General features: G+C 33.6%; 1 protein-coding gene across 2 annotated transcripts in view; it reads right to left on the minus strand.

Annotated features, from left to right (window-relative positions):
• ZFHX4 (zinc finger homeobox 4) overlaps positions 1–19,395 on the minus strand; it is a 222,102-nt gene that overhangs the window by 29,965 nt on the left and 172,742 nt on the right. For both annotated transcript variants that reach the window (XM_074201532.1, XM_074201530.1), the window contains exon 5: positions 2,420–2,488. In XM_074201532.1, coding sequence (XP_074057633.1) covers positions 2,420–2,488 — 69 coding nt within the window. The remainder of the gene's footprint in view (positions 1–2,419; positions 2,489–19,395) is intronic.

The raw sequence follows: 19,395 nt of genomic DNA on the forward strand, positions 1-19,395 counted from the left end.
TTTCTGGATGATTTTTAAAAACAAATCTCTAGTATTAGCTCATTTACTTGCATAAAAGTGTGGAAGAGTTTGAGTAGCAGAGATTTCTGGTTGATAGAATGTCAGATAATCCAGTTTTTTAAGTCTAGTTTATTATGCCAAGTGGAATTTTCTTCCTATTCTGCCACCTACTTCCTTCTTAAACTTAAAAATGTGACAGGACTATAAAGCACTATTAATATGTAAATCCAGGACCTACTTTTATTTAGTTTTTACCTTGTGCTAAAGTAGCTCTTTCATTAGGACAGAAGATTATTTCCAATTTTCTCATTTTTAGGACCTTTGAAGGAGGATGGGAAACAATTTTGCAGTAAACACATCTAAGACTGAGAAGGTATGAGATGTCTACCCAAGAGAAAGGAAACATTTTGACTGATAGTACTATTATGTAATTCTAACTTTTGTTCCCTCTAGTTCAAACTGCTTCTTCCATATTGTTTTCTTGACAAAAGCCTCCTGGATTACTGTTGATCAGTCACCAACAATCAGGTTTTCCTAAGAATCCCCTGGATAGGCTTGCACATATGTATATCACTCTCTCTAGTTCCATATAGACAGGTACAAAGGGAAAAAATAGTACTGGGAATACTACACACCTGAATGTAAATGTTAAGGTCAAAGCAAAGATTAGTTCCATTTACAAAATCTGTTTAGGAAAGCCAGTCCTTAACTTTATTTTCACAACCTGGTTTTTACCTGCAAAAATATTTGAATCATTTTAAGAACTGGAAAGGATTGGGGGGGATCATTTATTTCTATCTTTTTACTTTATATGAAAAAATTAAGTGTTTTATTAAAAAAATCATACAGCTAAGAAAAATGACAAAATAAAGGACTAGGACTCAGGTCCCCTGATTGTAAATCCATTGCTATTATCACTATAGCATTTCAAATGTACTTTTATAGCTACAAATCCCTTTTTTTCTAATCATTGTCCATAACATATCATTATCATCCTCATTTTATAAATCTGAAAAACAAAGCTATGTCAATATAGTGAAAATAAATGGGCAAATCACTGCTGATGGATAAGCTTTCAGATGATTTATTTGGCTATGCTATGGCAAAAATCACACACAAAGAATTTATAATCATAAAATAATCTGCAATATTATTCATCTGGCTTCTTTTTCTAAAATAAATCCAAATATTTACTAAGTCACTACTATGTGCAAGGCATAGTGCTAGAATTTGGGGAAACAAGGAAAGAAACAGCATGGCTTTTGCCTGTATGGAGTTTGCATTTTAATGAGAGGATATGGCATGTACACAAATAAATACAAAATAATTTCAAGAAGAAATTGTTAATAATCCATCAAAATAAATTTAGACATTCCCTAAGACATAGGAACTTTAAGTATTAAAAAGCTTTCATCTCATCAACATGATACCTAGACAGCTAATTATTTTAATGAAAAATTCAATCAAACTTCTTAGGCAGCATGGTATAATAGATAAGACATAAGGAAGACCTGGGTTCAAAACTTGATTCAGACATTTACTAGCTTTGCAATCTTGTTCAAGTCACTTGGCCTCTATTTGAGAACTGGACTGAATGGACTTGAAAGTTCTATGGCTATGATTTTCTATGTGCTTAGTATGAATTAGACAAATGATCTGGCTCACTAACACTTTTCTGACTGAGTTCTATTTAGATCTGCTAAATCCAGTTATTGATTCAAAAACTCAACAAAGAAAGGCAGAGGGTGTAATGGTAGTATGGCAGTATGGTGGATGCATAATGAAAAAATAGCTCACCTTGTAGCCAGGTAGGTCTGGGTTCAAATCTTACTCTGACACACATGTGATAATGTGACAAATCACTTAACCTCTCAATGCTCTAAATGCCAGAAAATATATGAACTTAAAATCTAAAACTCTCAGTTGCAAAAAAGGTACTGAACCTGTATTGTACAGGGAGTTATTACATCCAGAAACCACCCCCCCCCCATATCAATGATAATCACAGACCTAATCCTTAGTCAATTCAACACATTTTGGCCAATTCTCTATACTTCAGGAATTTGGCCAGGAACAGGGACATGATGGTCTACTACCTGTACTTATAGAGATGACGATTTAGAAAGAAACACTGATAACTACAGTACAAATAACAATCTGCTCAGGGCATAGCTAAGCAGAAAATAGGATTTCATTATTTCTTTTTAAAAGATGTTACATAGTTATATATTATATATTTAGCTTTAATTTTCACATATTCATTTAAGTGATTTGATCAACGTCTGATAATACAATCTTAACTTAAAAAATAAGTTTTATTTAAAACGAATTGAAAATATTCTGGAAAAACAAGACAACAACCTCTTCCCCAATCCAAGGGTTTGTACAAAATATGAACTGGAAAAAGGCAATACATTACCTGCAGTTGATCTCAAATGCTGCTCTGTTAGATCATCCTCACAGACTCGGGCTCCCAAAGATGAAGTTTCTGGAGAGGAAGGACATGAGAGCATTAATCAATCATTGGTTTCATTTCTATATTTCCTCAAAAGTCAAGTTATAACCAAAGATATTATTTTTGAAGATTTAAGAACAGAAAAGACTTCCACATAAGAAGTGCCACTGCTGGGCACTGTACTAAGCATTATGGTAAACTGTTAAACTGCCACTATAATACATATTATTTTTCAAAGAAGATATATTTTATATATAATTTAGCATTCTAGTGATCAGATAAAGTCCTCAGAAAGGTCACAACAGCTTATAGATCTCATGCATGGTTTTGGAAGGCACTGATAATGTAACAAATTACAGGTTAGAGGGATATAGGTTAAAATGAAATATCATAATTTATCCTGTTTTATTTTGCCAAGAACCCAATAGGCACTTGACACATGCTAGTTTATGTTTAAGATCAGAGCTGACCGACAGGATCTTGGGATGGAAACCTTCTTAAGCGGGATGAGAGGCTAAGGATGAATGAAGTAACAAATAGAGTCCAAGCATGAAGCCAGACTCCGAACTAGTAAATGAGAAACTAGCCAAAGGCAAGTAAAAGGACAAAACTGTCAGACTGCAAATGTCCATAGACTCTTTGCTTCTCCTCATTGGAAAAATGACCATTTAATCTAATTACCACTTAAAGATCTTCTAATTCAAACCTAGATATGTGTCTCATGGAGTTTCATTGAGTACTATGAAAACATGTTCTAATAAATTACTTTTGCATCTGAGAATCAGGGCAACTATGAAATAGTGAGTTGAAAGGTATATTTCATACATATATATATATATATCACAATTAAAGACCAAATGCTGGTTAATTAACACAGCATGGAAGGATGATTATGATATTCATGAATTATGTTTCTGTTTATATTTTTATTCCCAAAACTAATTGTTTATTTAATTAAGTTGTGCCTTGAGTTTAGGTCATTAGTACATAAAAGCTGTTTGTATTATATGAGTATTACATTTCAGAGTAAAGTCAGTATCATCAAATAGTTTCATGTGGTAATGATTCCGATCAAGGCTGAAGACTTTAATTAAACAAGTAACCTTCAAAACAGGGGGGTACACAAAGGCACATTTATTTAATTTACTAATTGTTCTTCCTGCTGTGAACATTAGCTTTTGGTCTTTAGTTGTAACACACACATACATACACAGGCACACACACACACACACACACACACACAAACACATTCACCACATATATAAAGAAAGAACAGCAAATGGGGGTTAAATTGAAACAAATTTTCCCCTCAAATATTTCTTTATTCCTAGATTCTTATGTACAGTAATTTCAAACTAATCACTGAATAAGGAAACATTAATTTATTACTTTATAATTCCTGAAATAATTCCTAAATTACATCCCGTAAAGGATGTAAGAAAAGAATGAGAATGATTAATAGAACCCAAAGTCACAGTATCATTGATTTTGCGTTTAGTAGAAGTTATATAGTTCAAATCTTTTATTTCAGAGATGAGAAACTTAAGTGACTTATCCAAGGCCACACAGATAGGAAGAATTACAGTCAAATTTTAATCCAGGTCCCATGACTCTGAATTCAGAGCTCTTTCTAGTATATTATGTGATTTGAAAGATAAGTAGGGAGATGTCATGCTATGGTATGGTGCTAGATGTGGCAAGGGATAGAACATCAGGCCTGGAGTAAGGAAAACTCATCTTCCAGAGTTCAAATCTAGCTTTGGATACTTAGAAAGCTGGGCAAGTCACTTAACCCTGTCTGCCTCAGTTTTCATATCTGTAAAATGAACTGGAAAAGAAAATGGCAAACCACTTCAGTATCTTTGCGTAGAAAATCCCAAATGGGGTCATGCCACAGAAACCATACCATAACATCTAGCTGATCTGAATCAATTTTGATCCCCAGGCAGACTACTGAAAACTTATGAGTATGACTGCTAAGATTTATTTAGTAATTTCTAAAAGATAACTGGAAGAAGCAGAAATGTGCTACAGGGATTGAAAAATGTTTCAATTTTCAAAAAAGTAGAAGAAAATGGAACTTCTTAACTAAAGAGATGAGTAAAAGTGACTTTTGATTCCTTGAAAAGTGGTAGAAATATCATTAAAGAACATCTAAAAAAGGAAACATTGATTATAAGCAACTTACATGGCTTTATCAAGAATAGTTCATAATATACTTCCTTTACCCATTTGACTAATTCTAGTGTCTTCCTTCTATTTTTCCTATTTATCCAGTATTTAGTTTATATTTTATCTATATGTGTTTATATGTGTAGCATGTTGTTTCTCCCATTAAATTTTAAGTTCCTTAATGACAACGTCAATATCTATTATATTCTTACAGACATGATATGTGGACCAGGAAATAATATCATTTTGTGATTTTGGCAATGATAAAAGTAGTTATTAATTTTTCAAGTTCAACTTAGTTTCTAGTGGAATGCCCTAGGGCTGGACTTGTACTGTGCTATTTTAATCTTAGGTCTGAGATAGGGGTGTGGTGGGTGAGTCCAGTAATACTTTAATCTACCCAAAAGAGAGGGATGTCCCCTTACAGTAGAGGTTGCCAGGGCTGGGAGAAAACTTTCCTAGTTTTGGGGGACAATGGGATTTTTCAGTCCATATTGCTATTGCTCTTAACTCATTGTTCTGCTTTCATCTCATTTGCTCACAGCTATAGTTCCTAATTGCTAGCCTTTATAGAGTGCTTTAAAGTTTGCAGAGCACTAAATAGGTCAACTCATTTGATCCTCCCAACAACATTCTTCTGTAGGTGCTTCTATGACTTGTTGAGGGTCCTACGTTCTACCCAATAGACCACTTAGCTATAGGGATGTTTTTGCTTAATGGAGCCTAGCTTCTATTGGAATCAGATTTGTCTTCCTTTTCCCCATTCACAAGACCTCCTTTTTTAAAGGCCTAAGGACTCCAAGATAACTGCATCCAGGGCAGGGTAAAAGCAAAGAGATTTTTTTCCCCTCTCTTCAATCATGATTATTTGTGTGTCCCCCCCCCCCCATGGTTTAATCCAGAAAATTTGACCCTGGGACCCTGATTAATATGGTCAGGGAAGGCAAATTTAAAAATTTTAAAGACATCCCTAGTTCTTTTATTGGTCCTATATGGTAAAGTTCAGAGAAGGGTTAGAAGGGTTCAATTAGAAAGATGCTTTTTTGGGTTTTTTTTTTTAGCCTATATGATAAGGCTAAAAAAGGTTGTTATTTTAAAATAAAGGGCTGTTTATGATTAAAAGGAACCCTCTGCCAATTTTTACCTTTTAAAGTTAAGTTTAGAAGTTGATTAAAAATGTTTCATTTTTTTACTTTCATTAGTCTGATAAAAAATGTCTTTTATGATTTAGAATTCAATAAATGCTCACCTTAAAAAACATACCTGGGAGTGGGCCCTAATTAAATGTACTATGCATGCTTATCAAATTTTCAGATGACATAAAGTTAGGAATGATATTTACAGTGTCGGGTGATAGAATTCCATCTCAAAAAGGACTTGGCAGATTAGATTATTGGAACAAGTCTAACAAGATGAGATTTAACAGGGATATATGTAAAACCTTATATGGATTCTGAAGCTCAGAATCACAAATACAAAGTGGGTGAGACATGGATATATAAATATTCACCTAGGGAAAAAATATAAGGCTTTTAGAGAATCATAACATCACAAGTTGAGAGTGTAATATAAAGAATCAATTTAAGATGCATTAAGAGAGGGATAGTACTTAGGACTAGGGAAGAGGTGATCAGTGTCATTGTACTATGCATTGTCAGACTACTTCTGAAGAATTATGTTCACTTGTGGGCATCACATTTTTAGTAAGGCCATTGATAAACTGTAGGATGATCAGAAGAGGTAAAGGGTCTTGAGATTATGTTGTTTTTGTTGTTTGGTAGTTTCAATTGTACCATTTCCTTCTCCAGCTCATTTTACACATGAGGAAACTGAGGCAAACAGGGTTAAGTGACTTGTCCAGGGTCACACAGCTAGTAGGTATCTGAGATCAAATTTGCACTTAGGTCTTCCTTACTATGGCTCTGGCATTCTATCCATACTGTACCACTTTACTGTTCATTCCTCTGAATTAGAGTTCTATTTAAATTGCAATGGGTTTCCTTGGTAAACAGTGACTTTTTCCTGCAAGTCTTTGAGCAGAAGCTGGTTAAGGAGCTCTTGTAAGGTTTGTTGTAGAAGCAGTTATTTTTTATCATGTGCAAATATTATACATTAGACTAGATAGTGACTTTAAGTCCCTTTAAACTTAGAGCCTACAATTTGGTAAAATCCAGTTCATTATTACTCATGAAGCCCACCCTACTCTGCAAAACCATCACTCTCCACTCTCCACTCCCCACTCTCCATCCTCAGAGAGCAAAGGCTTAATCAGCAAATTCAAGTGTTATTTAGTGTTACTTTTCAATTTGAACATTAGTCTTTTGGCTGAGAGTGAGGTTGCTATTAAGAGCTACTTTGTTCACAATTAGTGGTAAGGGGGAAAGCAAGGGTAACTGCTTCTCAGTAATATAGTCGTATTAATTATTTAAAAACATACTTTTAAATGTTTCCACATAAAACAAAGATTTCTATTTACATCTTTTTATTTACATGAAAACATTGTTAATGAATGGTTAACATGCTATAAGCATCTCAAGTATGGGTAAAAAATGCCTTTCAAACAATAATACTAAAATCTTGTATGATTCTTACTGTGTCCAAGGCACAGGGCTAAATTCTTTGCAAATATTATCTCATTTGATCCTCTCAATAAGTATGGGAAGTAGGTTCTATTAAGTGATTTGCCCAGGGTCACACAGCTACAAAGTGTCAGGTTAGATTTGAGCTTAAGTTTTCCTCATTTCCTCACTTGCTGCTCCAATTGATTCTGTTCTCATATTATGACATCACATTGAAAATTTATGTTTATATTATTCATATTTGTAACAAAATTATCTAAATCTTTTTTTCCTCACAAAGACTTGTTGACATGATTACACACTAATATAAACAAAAGTTCAAAGAGATATAGAGTGTATCATAGGAAATTGCAAATAGTTTCATGAAATGTTGGAATTTTAAGATTTTGTTTTTATTATTTTTCTGATTCATGGATCTAGATTTCATATAAAAATTTGTTAAACATTACTATTATTTTATATGAATAAATTTTGCATGATTTCACTGCCACTAATTCTAATAATGACTAATTATTACTGTTAAAAAATTTGTAAAAGAATTTCTGTATTTATAAAGAATTTTTTTAAAAACTGATTTTGAGGGAGAGGTTAGGACCTGAAATTTCATAAGTGTAGGGGAATTCCTGGAGTGAAAACATATTTGTAACTTACAGCTTTATGTCTTTGCCTCAGGAAAAAAGTGATTTTTTTGCCAAGGTCACATAGTTGTTATGAATCAGAGGGTGGACTTGAACCCACATCTTCCTGAATCCAATGAAAGAACTCTTGCTCACTACACCAAGTTGCCTTTTCCCCTGAATTTTTATAATTTCTCTAGTCCTTTCCCACAATACATCTACCACAAAAAAATCACTTTATGGAATACTATTGTTCTATAAGAAACCATAAATGGCTGTCTAGAGAAGCATGGAGAGAGTTACAGGATCTGATATTGAGCAAAGGGAGCAGAACCAAAAGAACAATGTACACATTAACAATAACATTAGGAGATGATCAACCCTGATGGAAGCAGCTCCTCTCAGCAGTTCAGAGAGCTAGGACAATCCTATTGGACAGTCTATGGACAATATTATCCCTATTCAGAGGAAAACAAAACAAAACAAAACAAATCCTTCAGAAACTGTGAAACACTACATTCAGTTAAAATATCTTTTATGTATTTATTCCCCTTAATCCAAATTCCTCATACCAAAAAGAAGTAATCTGTAAACATGTTTATCAAAAATATGTATATAAAATGCTAACCTGTTTGCCACTGAGGGTCAGGGGGTGGGAAGGGAGGGTAGAAGGAAATTTTGTAACTTAGAAATATGCATAGGCATATGAATGAATTTTTTTTAAAAAAAAAGCTTTCATAACATATATTTGGAAAATTAAAACATCAATACAAATTAAAAAATAAAAAAAGTCACTTTATATATCATAAAATTCTGGACACATTTCTAATCATTAAAAAAAAAAAACTCAGAACAGATTAATTCAAAAGGTCCCACGTAGATTTGGACACATTCCTGGGGATTCTAAAATGTCTATTAATTTCTAACAAGTAGAGGGAAAGGTTTTGTGGTTCCATCTCCAAGCTAACATTGACTGTATCTCCTTATGTGGGTCACAATTCTCATAACTCTAACAATGGAGAAACACTGAAATGAAAGTTTTAAGAGGATTTGTTCTTTGGCCCACCCTTAGATAGAAAGTTCTAAGTTCTCAATAGATCTAATTTTAACAGTATTTGAAGGGTCTCTTGAGACTTTCTTGGGCACATGATGATATTTGACTAGGAAAGGAAATAACAGAGCTATGCAGCAAGAAAAAAGACAGGACAGCCTTAGTGGTCCTTGCCAGAATTGAAAACCTAATAATATGAAATTTATGAAATAAATAAGCATTTCCATAATATAGTAGAATAAAAAAGATGATTGCTCATGAAACTGAAAATCTATTATGTACAACTTACTCTTCTTTTAAAATAGAAAATAAAAGTTATCATGGAAATATATTTTTTTCCTGTTTTTTTCTTATCTCTTCTTGATTTTTCCTCAGGGTACATGAAACTATATTTATAATTTATTTAATTTTGACACTCATTTGTATGGTTTGTGAGTTTAAAGAGGTGAGGAATTCCTGTTTTAGAGTAGTGGATAATGCATACTAGGGATTCAATTACATTTTAGGGTTCAAGAATAGCTGTAGATAGAAAGAATAGATGTATGAATCTAGGAAAAAGCATTTATTAAGTGCCTACCATGGGCAAAGCAATGTGTTAAGGGCTGAGGACACAAATGGAAAAACAAAACAATCCATGAACTCAAGGAGCTTACATTCTAATGGAGGAGATAACACATACAGTGGGGGGGATTTCAGGGCAAATCAGATAGAAAGACCCAGTGATCCTTAAAGATTGATGGCAAAGCAAATGGTAGCCCAACCTTGGTATTATGTCTATGAATAAAACCATTTCTATCATATCCTTTAATGGTGCCAAGGATTTTGGTGGTGAGAAGGGAGAATAAAGCAAGAATATAGATAAGTAAGAGAAAAGATGGGCAGCTAGGGGTAGAGTGGGGAGAGTTTCTGATTAGAGTTAAAAAGACCCATTTTCCAGAGTTCAAATATGACCTCAGACACTATCTGACCCTGGGCAAGTCATTTAATTATTTTTGCCTTAGTTTCCTCATCAGTAAAATGATCTGGGGAAAGAAATGGCAAACCATTTCAATGTCTTTGCCAAGAAAACCCTAAATGAGGACATGAAGGGTCAGACACAAGTGAAAAATGATTGAGCAGCAACTATAACAACATGATGTGGAATTTGAAATCAGAGGACACAGATCAAGTCTCAGATGTATTCTAATGTCAGGCAAAAATTTCTGACTCTCAGTCTCCTCATCTGAGAAGTAGTGATAACAAATGTATCCTATTGACTTCACAGAGTTGTTTTAACACTTAACTGAAACAACATCATTTCCAATTCTCAAATGATCCCATTTGGGGTTTTCTTGGCAAAGATACTGAGTGATTTCCCCTTTCCTTTTCCAGAATCTTTCATATTATAAATGAGGAAACTGAGATCCAGAATAAAACAATTATTTTTTGACAAGACCACTGTGGGAAATTGTTTTTCTAAACTACGTATGTTTATTGTGTTTATAAAAATATTGTTTAATATGGGTAAATTGACTTGCCCAGGGCCACACCCTAGTAAGTGTCTGAGGTCAGATTTGAAGTGAGGAAGATGAGTCTTCCCAACTTTAGGTAAGGCATTCCATCCACTGTGCTATCTAGCTGCCATGAAACATAAATTAAATTAACATTACATCATGATTGGGGGAAATTAAGGGTTTTTTTTCCCTAGGTTGACAAGAATTTTTCAGGTTTCATGTATATGTTATAATAGAATAACAGCTTTTGAAGCCACAAGTAATAAAAAAAAAACACAGACAAAAATAAAAATTGAACTTCCAGAAACACACTGCATATCATTTTAATGAATGATTCACAGTACATTGTAAACTAGGCCATAACTCCATCACCTATGGAACACTGACTCATATTGCTTCAAAAAGGCATGCAATTCAGTTTCCCACCTTATTCTTCCTTTAAAATTGTAGCTGTAGATCTAAATATTTAAAGAAAGTAACTTTTAAGTAATCATATACACTGATTAAGCCATACACATTTGAATACTGAATGTAATACTTAGAATCCATATCCCCCAAATAAGTTTCAGGTACTATACTTTAGCACAAGTTATTTTTTAATAAAAGAATCACAAGTAGAATTTTCATGACATTCACTTGTCACATGTCAGATTACTGTTTTCTTCATTTATAATACTTTAACACTTAATCCTTTTTAATGAATGATTTATAAAACATTGAAATTACCTCATATTTTGACCAATTTTGTGGTTTTGTTAAAAGGCATACCAGAGATTCTGTTCTATTGGCTAATAACAAAGAGTGCACTAGTATTAAGAAATGTTTAAAATAAGCTAGATGAAGTATCCAGTTTTTATGTCAGGATAAGGACAAGATATGGCTGAATTTTGTGTGTGTATGTGCCTCATTGGAGAAAGTATTACAGATTGACCTATAAGTGACCTCAGGAAGCTGTTCCCATTTGTACCTCATTTTTAAGATCACAGTATTTATATAATTAAGATCACAAAATTTTCTGTAAATCTGAACTTACTTATTTGACCAATATTCTATTAATAATCTAGTTCTCAAGGGGCAGCTTAGATGGCCCAGTGGATAGAGCACCTGTCCTGCAATCAGGAGGACCTGAGTTCAAATTAAGTCTCAGACACATACTAATTACTTAGCTGTATGACCCTGGGGCAAGCACTTAATCCCATTGCATTGCAAAAAAAATCTGATTGCCAGTCTAACTCAATAAGTTGTTTAAAATGACAAAAGTGAAATAAATTTGATATCTGAAATTTAAATCTCTAAAATTAAAAAAAACTGACAACATTCTGCTGGCCTTCATGCCATCTTACTGACATCCTCTCACACTTACCCTCCAATTCATTTGTGCATTCAGTTTTCTTCCCCGTCCCCCTTCCCCTGAAGTATCAGAATTTCCATATTTCTAAGAGAATCTGTGGGTTCATAAGTAAAAGGAAAGAAAATATGTAAAAATGAGACTATTTTAGGAAGTTGACCCTTAGAGGGATTTTTGTGGGTAGGTCCAAATTAATGACATTCCAAACCCAAAATATTTTCTTCTACATTTCAAGAAGGTATTCATTTCAATTTGTTGTAGGGGTTAAAATTTTTACAAATTAAAAATTATTTTGTGTTAAAAACTATCCTTTAAAAATGTGAATATTTCTGGATTTTTAAGATGAATTCCAAACTATTTTCCTCCTCTGCTATATACAAAGAAGAAAAATTCTAATTGGGACTGAAGATGAATGAGGATGGCAAAAGAAAAGTTTGGTTAAGTGAATATACTTGAGATCAAAGGACAGGAAAGCCTAATCTCCCTTACAACTTCATAGAGCAGGGTTGCTTTATGAAAGTATGAACTTGTCTTTTTTCTCATATAAAATAAAATTTATTATTTCTCCCTCCTATTGCTCCTTTCCAATTAAAAAATATTTTTAAAAGCACAATAAACATACATAGTTTAGGAAAACAATTTCCCACAGTGGTCTTGTCAAAAAATAATTGTTTTATTCTCGATCTCAAATCTATGTTTAAGTTCATTACCTCTCTGGAAGGAGGTAGATAGGAGTCTAGTCTTTATATGTAGTTTTATTATATACTACATATATTATATACTACCATATATGTAGTTTTATTTTATAAAATAGTGATATAAAAATGTTACTTTCAAAATTTTGTAACTTTGAAATAACACCTCATTTGGTTTTACCATACACTTATCACGAAGGTACTGAGGACAAAGAAAAGTAATAGTATTAGAAGATAAGTAAGTACAGAAAAGGAGGGAGGTAGTTCCAAAATTTTGCATAACTGTTCTCATGCTAATGGAAGGAGAGAATAAATTGTACTTGCTCTTCCTTCTCTTCTTCTTCCGCTGCCTTATTCTTTCTCTTTTCCTCTCCCCAAACCCCAGGATTTAAGTGATTATCTTTATTAGCTACATAATAGAACCCCAAAGAGAATCTTTTTTCCTAGAACTTTTTCAAAAATTATTATTTTTTTCACCTGCCAAAGGTGAAGTGAAATAGAACACCTTCTTAATATCCTTTTCCAGGTCTGAGGTTCTATGAGTTTAGTGCCTTTTAGTAATCACTTGGAAAAATCAAACACAGTAGCATAAAGATCAAAGTGTACCTTGCTTATGTAAAACTTCGTTATCACTAAGTTCTGAATACTCTAATTATGTTAAAAGACCTCTTATTACTGTGGAATCCCTTAATGGACCACAATATTTACTAATTTCCTTATATTATATGAGTAATATTGCCAACAGAACTGTTTTTACTTGAATAATTTCTCTGAAAAGTTCAATATAGAACCCCTCTACATTGTGTACTTCATGACAATAACTGCTTTAGATACTGAGACTACAGAGAAAAAGATCACTATCTCTATCACTTGTTAAGGCATCAACACTGATAATAGTGATATATAATGTATTGGAGGATTCATCAGAACTAATAGCTAGCCACTATTCTCTGAAGTTTTAGGAGCTTTTGGAATGTACTTTCAACACCTGTATCCACTGCAGTGAAGTATCTTACTAGAAGAAAGTGAACCTCCAAACCATTCTGAACTGCCCTTTTGATTTTTGCCTCAACCTAAAAAGTCCTTCTTATCTGCCTATTCAAAGCCTCTAAGATTCAACTCAAATCCTATATCTTTCATATAACCTTTCCCAGAATATTGCAGTCCGCACTGATTTCTTCCTTCTCTGGTATGTTGAGTATAATAATAATTATAATAAATATATATATATATATATATATCTTTATGCTTAAAAAGCACTTTATTCACTACACTCCTATGTCATAGGTAGAACAAGTATTATATATATTATATATATATATATATATATTTTACAGATAAGAAAACTAAGACTTAAGTGATTAAGGGACATATTAATGGTCCAGTTGTTAGTAGCTAGTTCATAAAGTCATAGAATTATATTTCATTTTCATACAATAGCTACCACTGTGCTGCACCACATATAATGGGTATTTAAAATATTAGGGGAAAATAATCCAATTTTTTTGTATAATGTTAGAATCTCTTTTACTAATCAATTTCTATGTTAATTTTTTGGTACAACATAACTCATTTAATATTCTGATAGATTATGATTGAAACTTAAACTGTATATTTTCTAACCATTTCCCACTACTATTCTAAGTTTTGTTGTTTAGTTATTTTGAGTTGTATCTGACTCTTCATGACCCTGTTTTGGGGGTTCTCTTGGCAAGAATACTGGAGTGGTTTTCCATTTCCTTTCTCAGTTCATTTTATAGATGAATAACTAAGGCAAACAAGTGAGTCACACAGCTAGGAAATGTCTTAGACCAGATTTGAAATCAGGAAAATGAATTTTCTTCTAAGTCCAATGTTCTATCCATTATCTTGTTGCCCATATTATTCTAGTACTACTGAAAAACACAAGGTGCTGTCAAATGTCCCTATTACCTTTCAAAGGACAAAATACTCTATATGTTAGATCACCTACGTGTCTAAGATTGGGGGGTTAGACATCTGGACTTAAGTTTCATCTTCTAAGACTTTTTAATTCTATAAGTATTCAATGGAGGTTGAGTTTTGCTTGTTTGTATATTTTTTGCAAGGCAATAGGGTTAAGCAACTTGTCCAAGGTCACACAGCTCGTAAATATTAAGTGTGTAAGGTTGGCTTTGAACACAAGTCTTCCTGATGCAAGTGCAGATGCTACATCCACTGAGTCATCTAAATGCCTCATCATTTTCCCTTTTTGACTTTTTTTTTCTTCTTTGCCAACCTCTAAATTCCTACAATTTCAAGAATTATCCCATGAAGATAACTTCCCATTCTATATCCTTTAGATCTGGTCTTTTTCTTGAACTTCAGGAGCATATTTTCCAATTGCCTGTTGGACAGCTCAACCTGAAATTTCAGGTTATCAGATTAATGAACATTTATCATTTCTCTCCCAAAGTTTTCCTTTTGTTTTAAAAATTCTCATTTCTTTTGTTGACTCTACCATTCATCTTAAAGACTCTGTAAAACATAGAACTTGGACATTAAGGAACTGATTATTCAGAAATAGCACCAGGAGGCCCTAGTGTGTCCAAAGATAACTGACTGTGAAGTTCTTGAAAGGTTTTGAAACCAATATTGTTCTGTCTGATATGTTTCAAGAAATCACTGTTTTCTAAGAAGTCTTCACATATATTATTCATATGCATAAAGACAGAGCAGCCTGTACTTTCTTGCTTCTACTATTAGGCCCAGTGGTTCTGAGATTCAACAAGGGGTTTGGATTCTGTCCATTGAAGAATAAAATTTTTCACTTTTCATGGATCAGACTCATGTTCTCACATAAACCCTCCAGTTACGGTAATCTTCTCTTTTCACCTTTGTTACCATCCCTCTCACCTCAACAATGTATTTTATTATTGGATGCTATCAGCTTTAATTCTGCAATCTTCCTTGAATCCATTCCTTTCAATCCCCTAGCTAAGACCTTCCTTTCTTGTTATCTAGACTTATGAAACATCTTCTAAAATTCTTTCCTTGACTTTGACTCTGATCCATTTTACACATAGCTAGCAGAGTAGTTCTCCAAATTCAGAAATGATAGCATTACACTGCTGTTTAGAAACCTTTAATGTCTTTCTGTTGCCAACTTATCTCCAGGCCATGCTTGCCTAAAAGACTTTTATGGAGAACTCCCACAAGGCAAGCAATCACATGGTGGGCAGAAGAAGCTACACAAGACTCAAGGGCTCTCTGAAGAACTTTGGATTTGAGTGACATGACTTAGGATTGCCCAAAATGCTGTGCCCTCATCACAGAAGGGTTTTGTGCTATATGAGCAAAGCAGAATAGAAGTAACTTGAAAGAAACATAAGATGAGCAAATTTAGAGATCCACCCCAACTGTTCCCATTGACTATTTGTACCCAAGCTGTGCTAGAGCACTGAGCGAATATTGATCTGATCATCTACAGTTGGACAAACTCTAATTTGACTCTAACATAATGATGTCATTTTGGTCAAGAACAGAAAACAACCAACATGATATGCCATACTGTTCCAGCCCTTTCATATTTCAATTTTATACCACTTCCTATCTTTACCTTCTTTTGTTTCATATATATATATATATATATATATATATATATATATATATATATATATATATATATATATATATATATATATATTATTCTGATCCTCAAAGGCCTAGATTAAATGCCTCTTCTTCCAGGAAGGCTTCCTCCTGAACCAAACTCTCTGAATTAATATAGATTTTGCTTACAATTCTTTTAATATAGTTTACTATGTAATTTAGTTTTTTTTGTGTACTTATCTCCCCAAATGGATTGAAAACTCCTTTAGGACAGGGTCAGAGAGGTATGAATTTTTTAAAAAATTCTTCCACAAAGCCTAGCAAGGTAACTTGAATACAATAGGCATTCAATAAATGATTGCTGCATACTTGTAAGTGAATATACACACATACATACATGCGTGCATGAATAAATGAATGAACAAATTATCCTACCACAAATAAGTATTCACTTTCTATTCCTATTCCTGTTGTCATTTATTCTACTACAAGGCAATAGTAGCTTGAAATAGCCTATTTAAACCGTAGTTGTAGGCTGGGTCTACTGATTCAAACTCATTTTTCTCAACTAATTTTTAGACAGCATAATTTTTCTTAAAATTTTCATTTTATTTAATAATTTCCCTTACAGGAATTTGGCCTTACATGCACTTCTTGGTTCCAGTTTTTGTCTCTGTTTTGAAACAAAAGCGACAAATCTGGACTCTAAATCCTGATTTCACTATAGTATTATTTTAAATAAAGATTTAATATTGTTCAATTTTGAAACCATCTATAGTAATTTTCTTTGACCGACATGTTGCCCAAATAACAGGTGCCAAGTACTTATAGGGCTCTTCACATTCTTTAGTTAACATTGACAGTCAAAGATTTTCATTTCTTGGCACATTTTGTGGTCTCCTCTAGATTTCTTATAAATATATAACACACCACTGGTCCACATACTGATCCTTGCTCTATCCACTATTAACCTCTTTTCATGCTGAGAACTGGCCATTTATTTCTACCCTCTGCTTCCTATCTCATAACTAGTTTTTAATCCATGACAGACCCTTACTTTCCACCCCATGGTTACCAAGTTTTCTTAATAGCCTCTTATGGAGGCTTTATAAAAAGTCTTTTGAAATTATAAATAAAGGCTATCCACTGGTGCTTCTTTATCCACTGTTTCCTTAACTCTTTCAAAGATTTCTTATAGAGGCATAATTTACCATCGACAGTCACATTGGTTTATCTCAATCATGTATATCTTTTTGATACTAAAATCTTAAGTCAGCTTCATTAAAATGTTTTTATGTGATATGTTGCATTTGTTTTTAACTCACAGAGTTGGGGTCATCTTTAAGGCCTTCTATAATGATAGGTAGACTCTATGGTGACTTTTAAAAGTACTACTTTTAAAAATGACTACGGTCATTACAGAGCTGAATCACATAGCTATTTTTCTTTTTAATTTCAGCAGCTATAGTGAATGATCTAATGGTTGCCAAAGTTTAAATGCAATTACATTCAATGCCTGGATTCTTCCTCTCTTCCTCCCATTTCCCCTCCCTTTCTACCTACCTTCCTTTTCCTTCTTTTTCCTTTCTTTTCCTTGTTTTGTTTTCTTTTTCTTTCTTTTTTTTGTTATAATTTACCCATGATGAAGTCACATTCCTGGTGCTTCCTTTCTTTGCTTCATTTTTATTTCTGAAATTGTTTTACTTTCTCTTTAATGAGTCAAAACATATTATTTAACTATGCTTCTATTTCCTGAACACAGCAATACATATGGGTGAAGGACAAGGAGAAAATAAATCTCTCAGCCATCTTTCTTTGGACACAGATACCAGTCATTAGTAGCCAATGTAGTATTATTAGGTGAAATGCTGGTAGGTGTGGAATTGGAATGTAAATCCCAGTAGCACCCATACTCTAGAAAAATCCTGGGGGAGGTTACATTCTCAATTTTTACTATATACTTGAGGTTATCCATGGACCACATTCTCTTGGTAGTAGTTCCTAAAAGGTGATTTTCTTGTTATAAGAAGATGATGCTAGTGACTTATTCATTTTTTGTCATAGTTGAGTTGTCTTAGTGCATCCACTGTAGCACATCTGTCAGAATAGGGGAGTGGTTTGGCTGGTCTGGGGCTCTATCATTTTTTGCCCAGATTTATCCATGGTGAAGAAATACAATCACAAACTGGCACATGTAACCTAAAAGGTACAGACATCATATCTGCTCCTGGATGCTGATTCCAGAGGATTTGTTATCAGGGCTACAGGCATTTGTCGGATTAAAAGGGGAATATCTAGGAGCACCATGCAACTACAACTGGAACATTCCCATAAAAGCTGCTACCTGGCTCCTCCTCTTTATACCAACTCCCAAAGTTCATTCTGCAATAGAAAAGATGGATAGGCCAGTCTGAGTTTGGCAGCTGTGAAAGTTGAATAAGGTAAAGCTATGGAAAAATACTAATGTTTTGGGCTAGTAGATGGGTTCAAATTCCGACTTGACCACTTAACTATCTCTGTGATTTTGACTTTGTTAGCTTAACATAGTTCCTTAACTTGTCTTCCTCAGTTTCACCATCTACAAAAATAAAGTAAATGGATTCTATGACCTTGAGCTTTCTTCAGTCTCTAATTCTATGATCTTAAGATCCTCTTCCATCTTCAGAATGGAAAACAGGTTAGTGAAATAGTACTGTTCTCTTTTTGTCTTGACAATGTTATTCAGCTATTTTGTCTTCCCTGCCATATATACTAATAAAGGTGCAGCTAGTTCACATTATATATCTGTGCTGTTGATTATGAGAATGTTACAAGTTAGAAACAGGGCTATTCTGTATGTCCATCCAAAGGTGGATGCAATAAAATATTGCTCTAAGCAACCAAGCAAAGCAATCCCAGAAAAAGACCTGAAAACCAGATGAGAATGTCCTTAGTAGACTTAAGGATTCTCTTTAATTGATCACTTTGCATGCTAGTGGCTTAAGGAGTTCATATATCTCATTTTAAAATTAATTTTAATTTACTCTAACAAAGTTTTGAAGAGATAGATTTAGTTACCTTACATAATTTTTATAGTTGGTGGGAGGTAGGTAGGAGCATGTGTAGGGAGGTAGGGGGGACAATACACACTTTCCCTAATGCAAAGAAGAGAGGTCTCTTGAAGCCATCTGCCTCTGCTTAAGGGAAATGTAAGTTTTGCTGAGGAAACAGTAAGTAACAAGAGGAAAGACATTTTCTCCCTTTTATATTTGTTTGTTTGTTTTTGTTTTGAGTTTGAATTTGGCAGTCTTCCTCACCTGGAAGTTCCCTGAATGACATGGGAAATTTTGATCTTTTTCCACCTGGACCAGGTTGTTCCTCTCCAGGCAGCCTCATGGCCCTCTACCAGGGGCTCATCAAATTAGTGCCAAACTGT

The sequence above is a fragment of the Macrotis lagotis genome, chromosome X (genome assembly GCF_037893015.1).
Source record: "Macrotis lagotis isolate mMagLag1 chromosome X, bilby.v1.9.chrom.fasta, whole genome shotgun sequence".
Classification (NCBI taxonomy): Eukaryota; Metazoa; Chordata; class Mammalia; order Peramelemorphia; family Peramelidae; genus Macrotis; species Macrotis lagotis.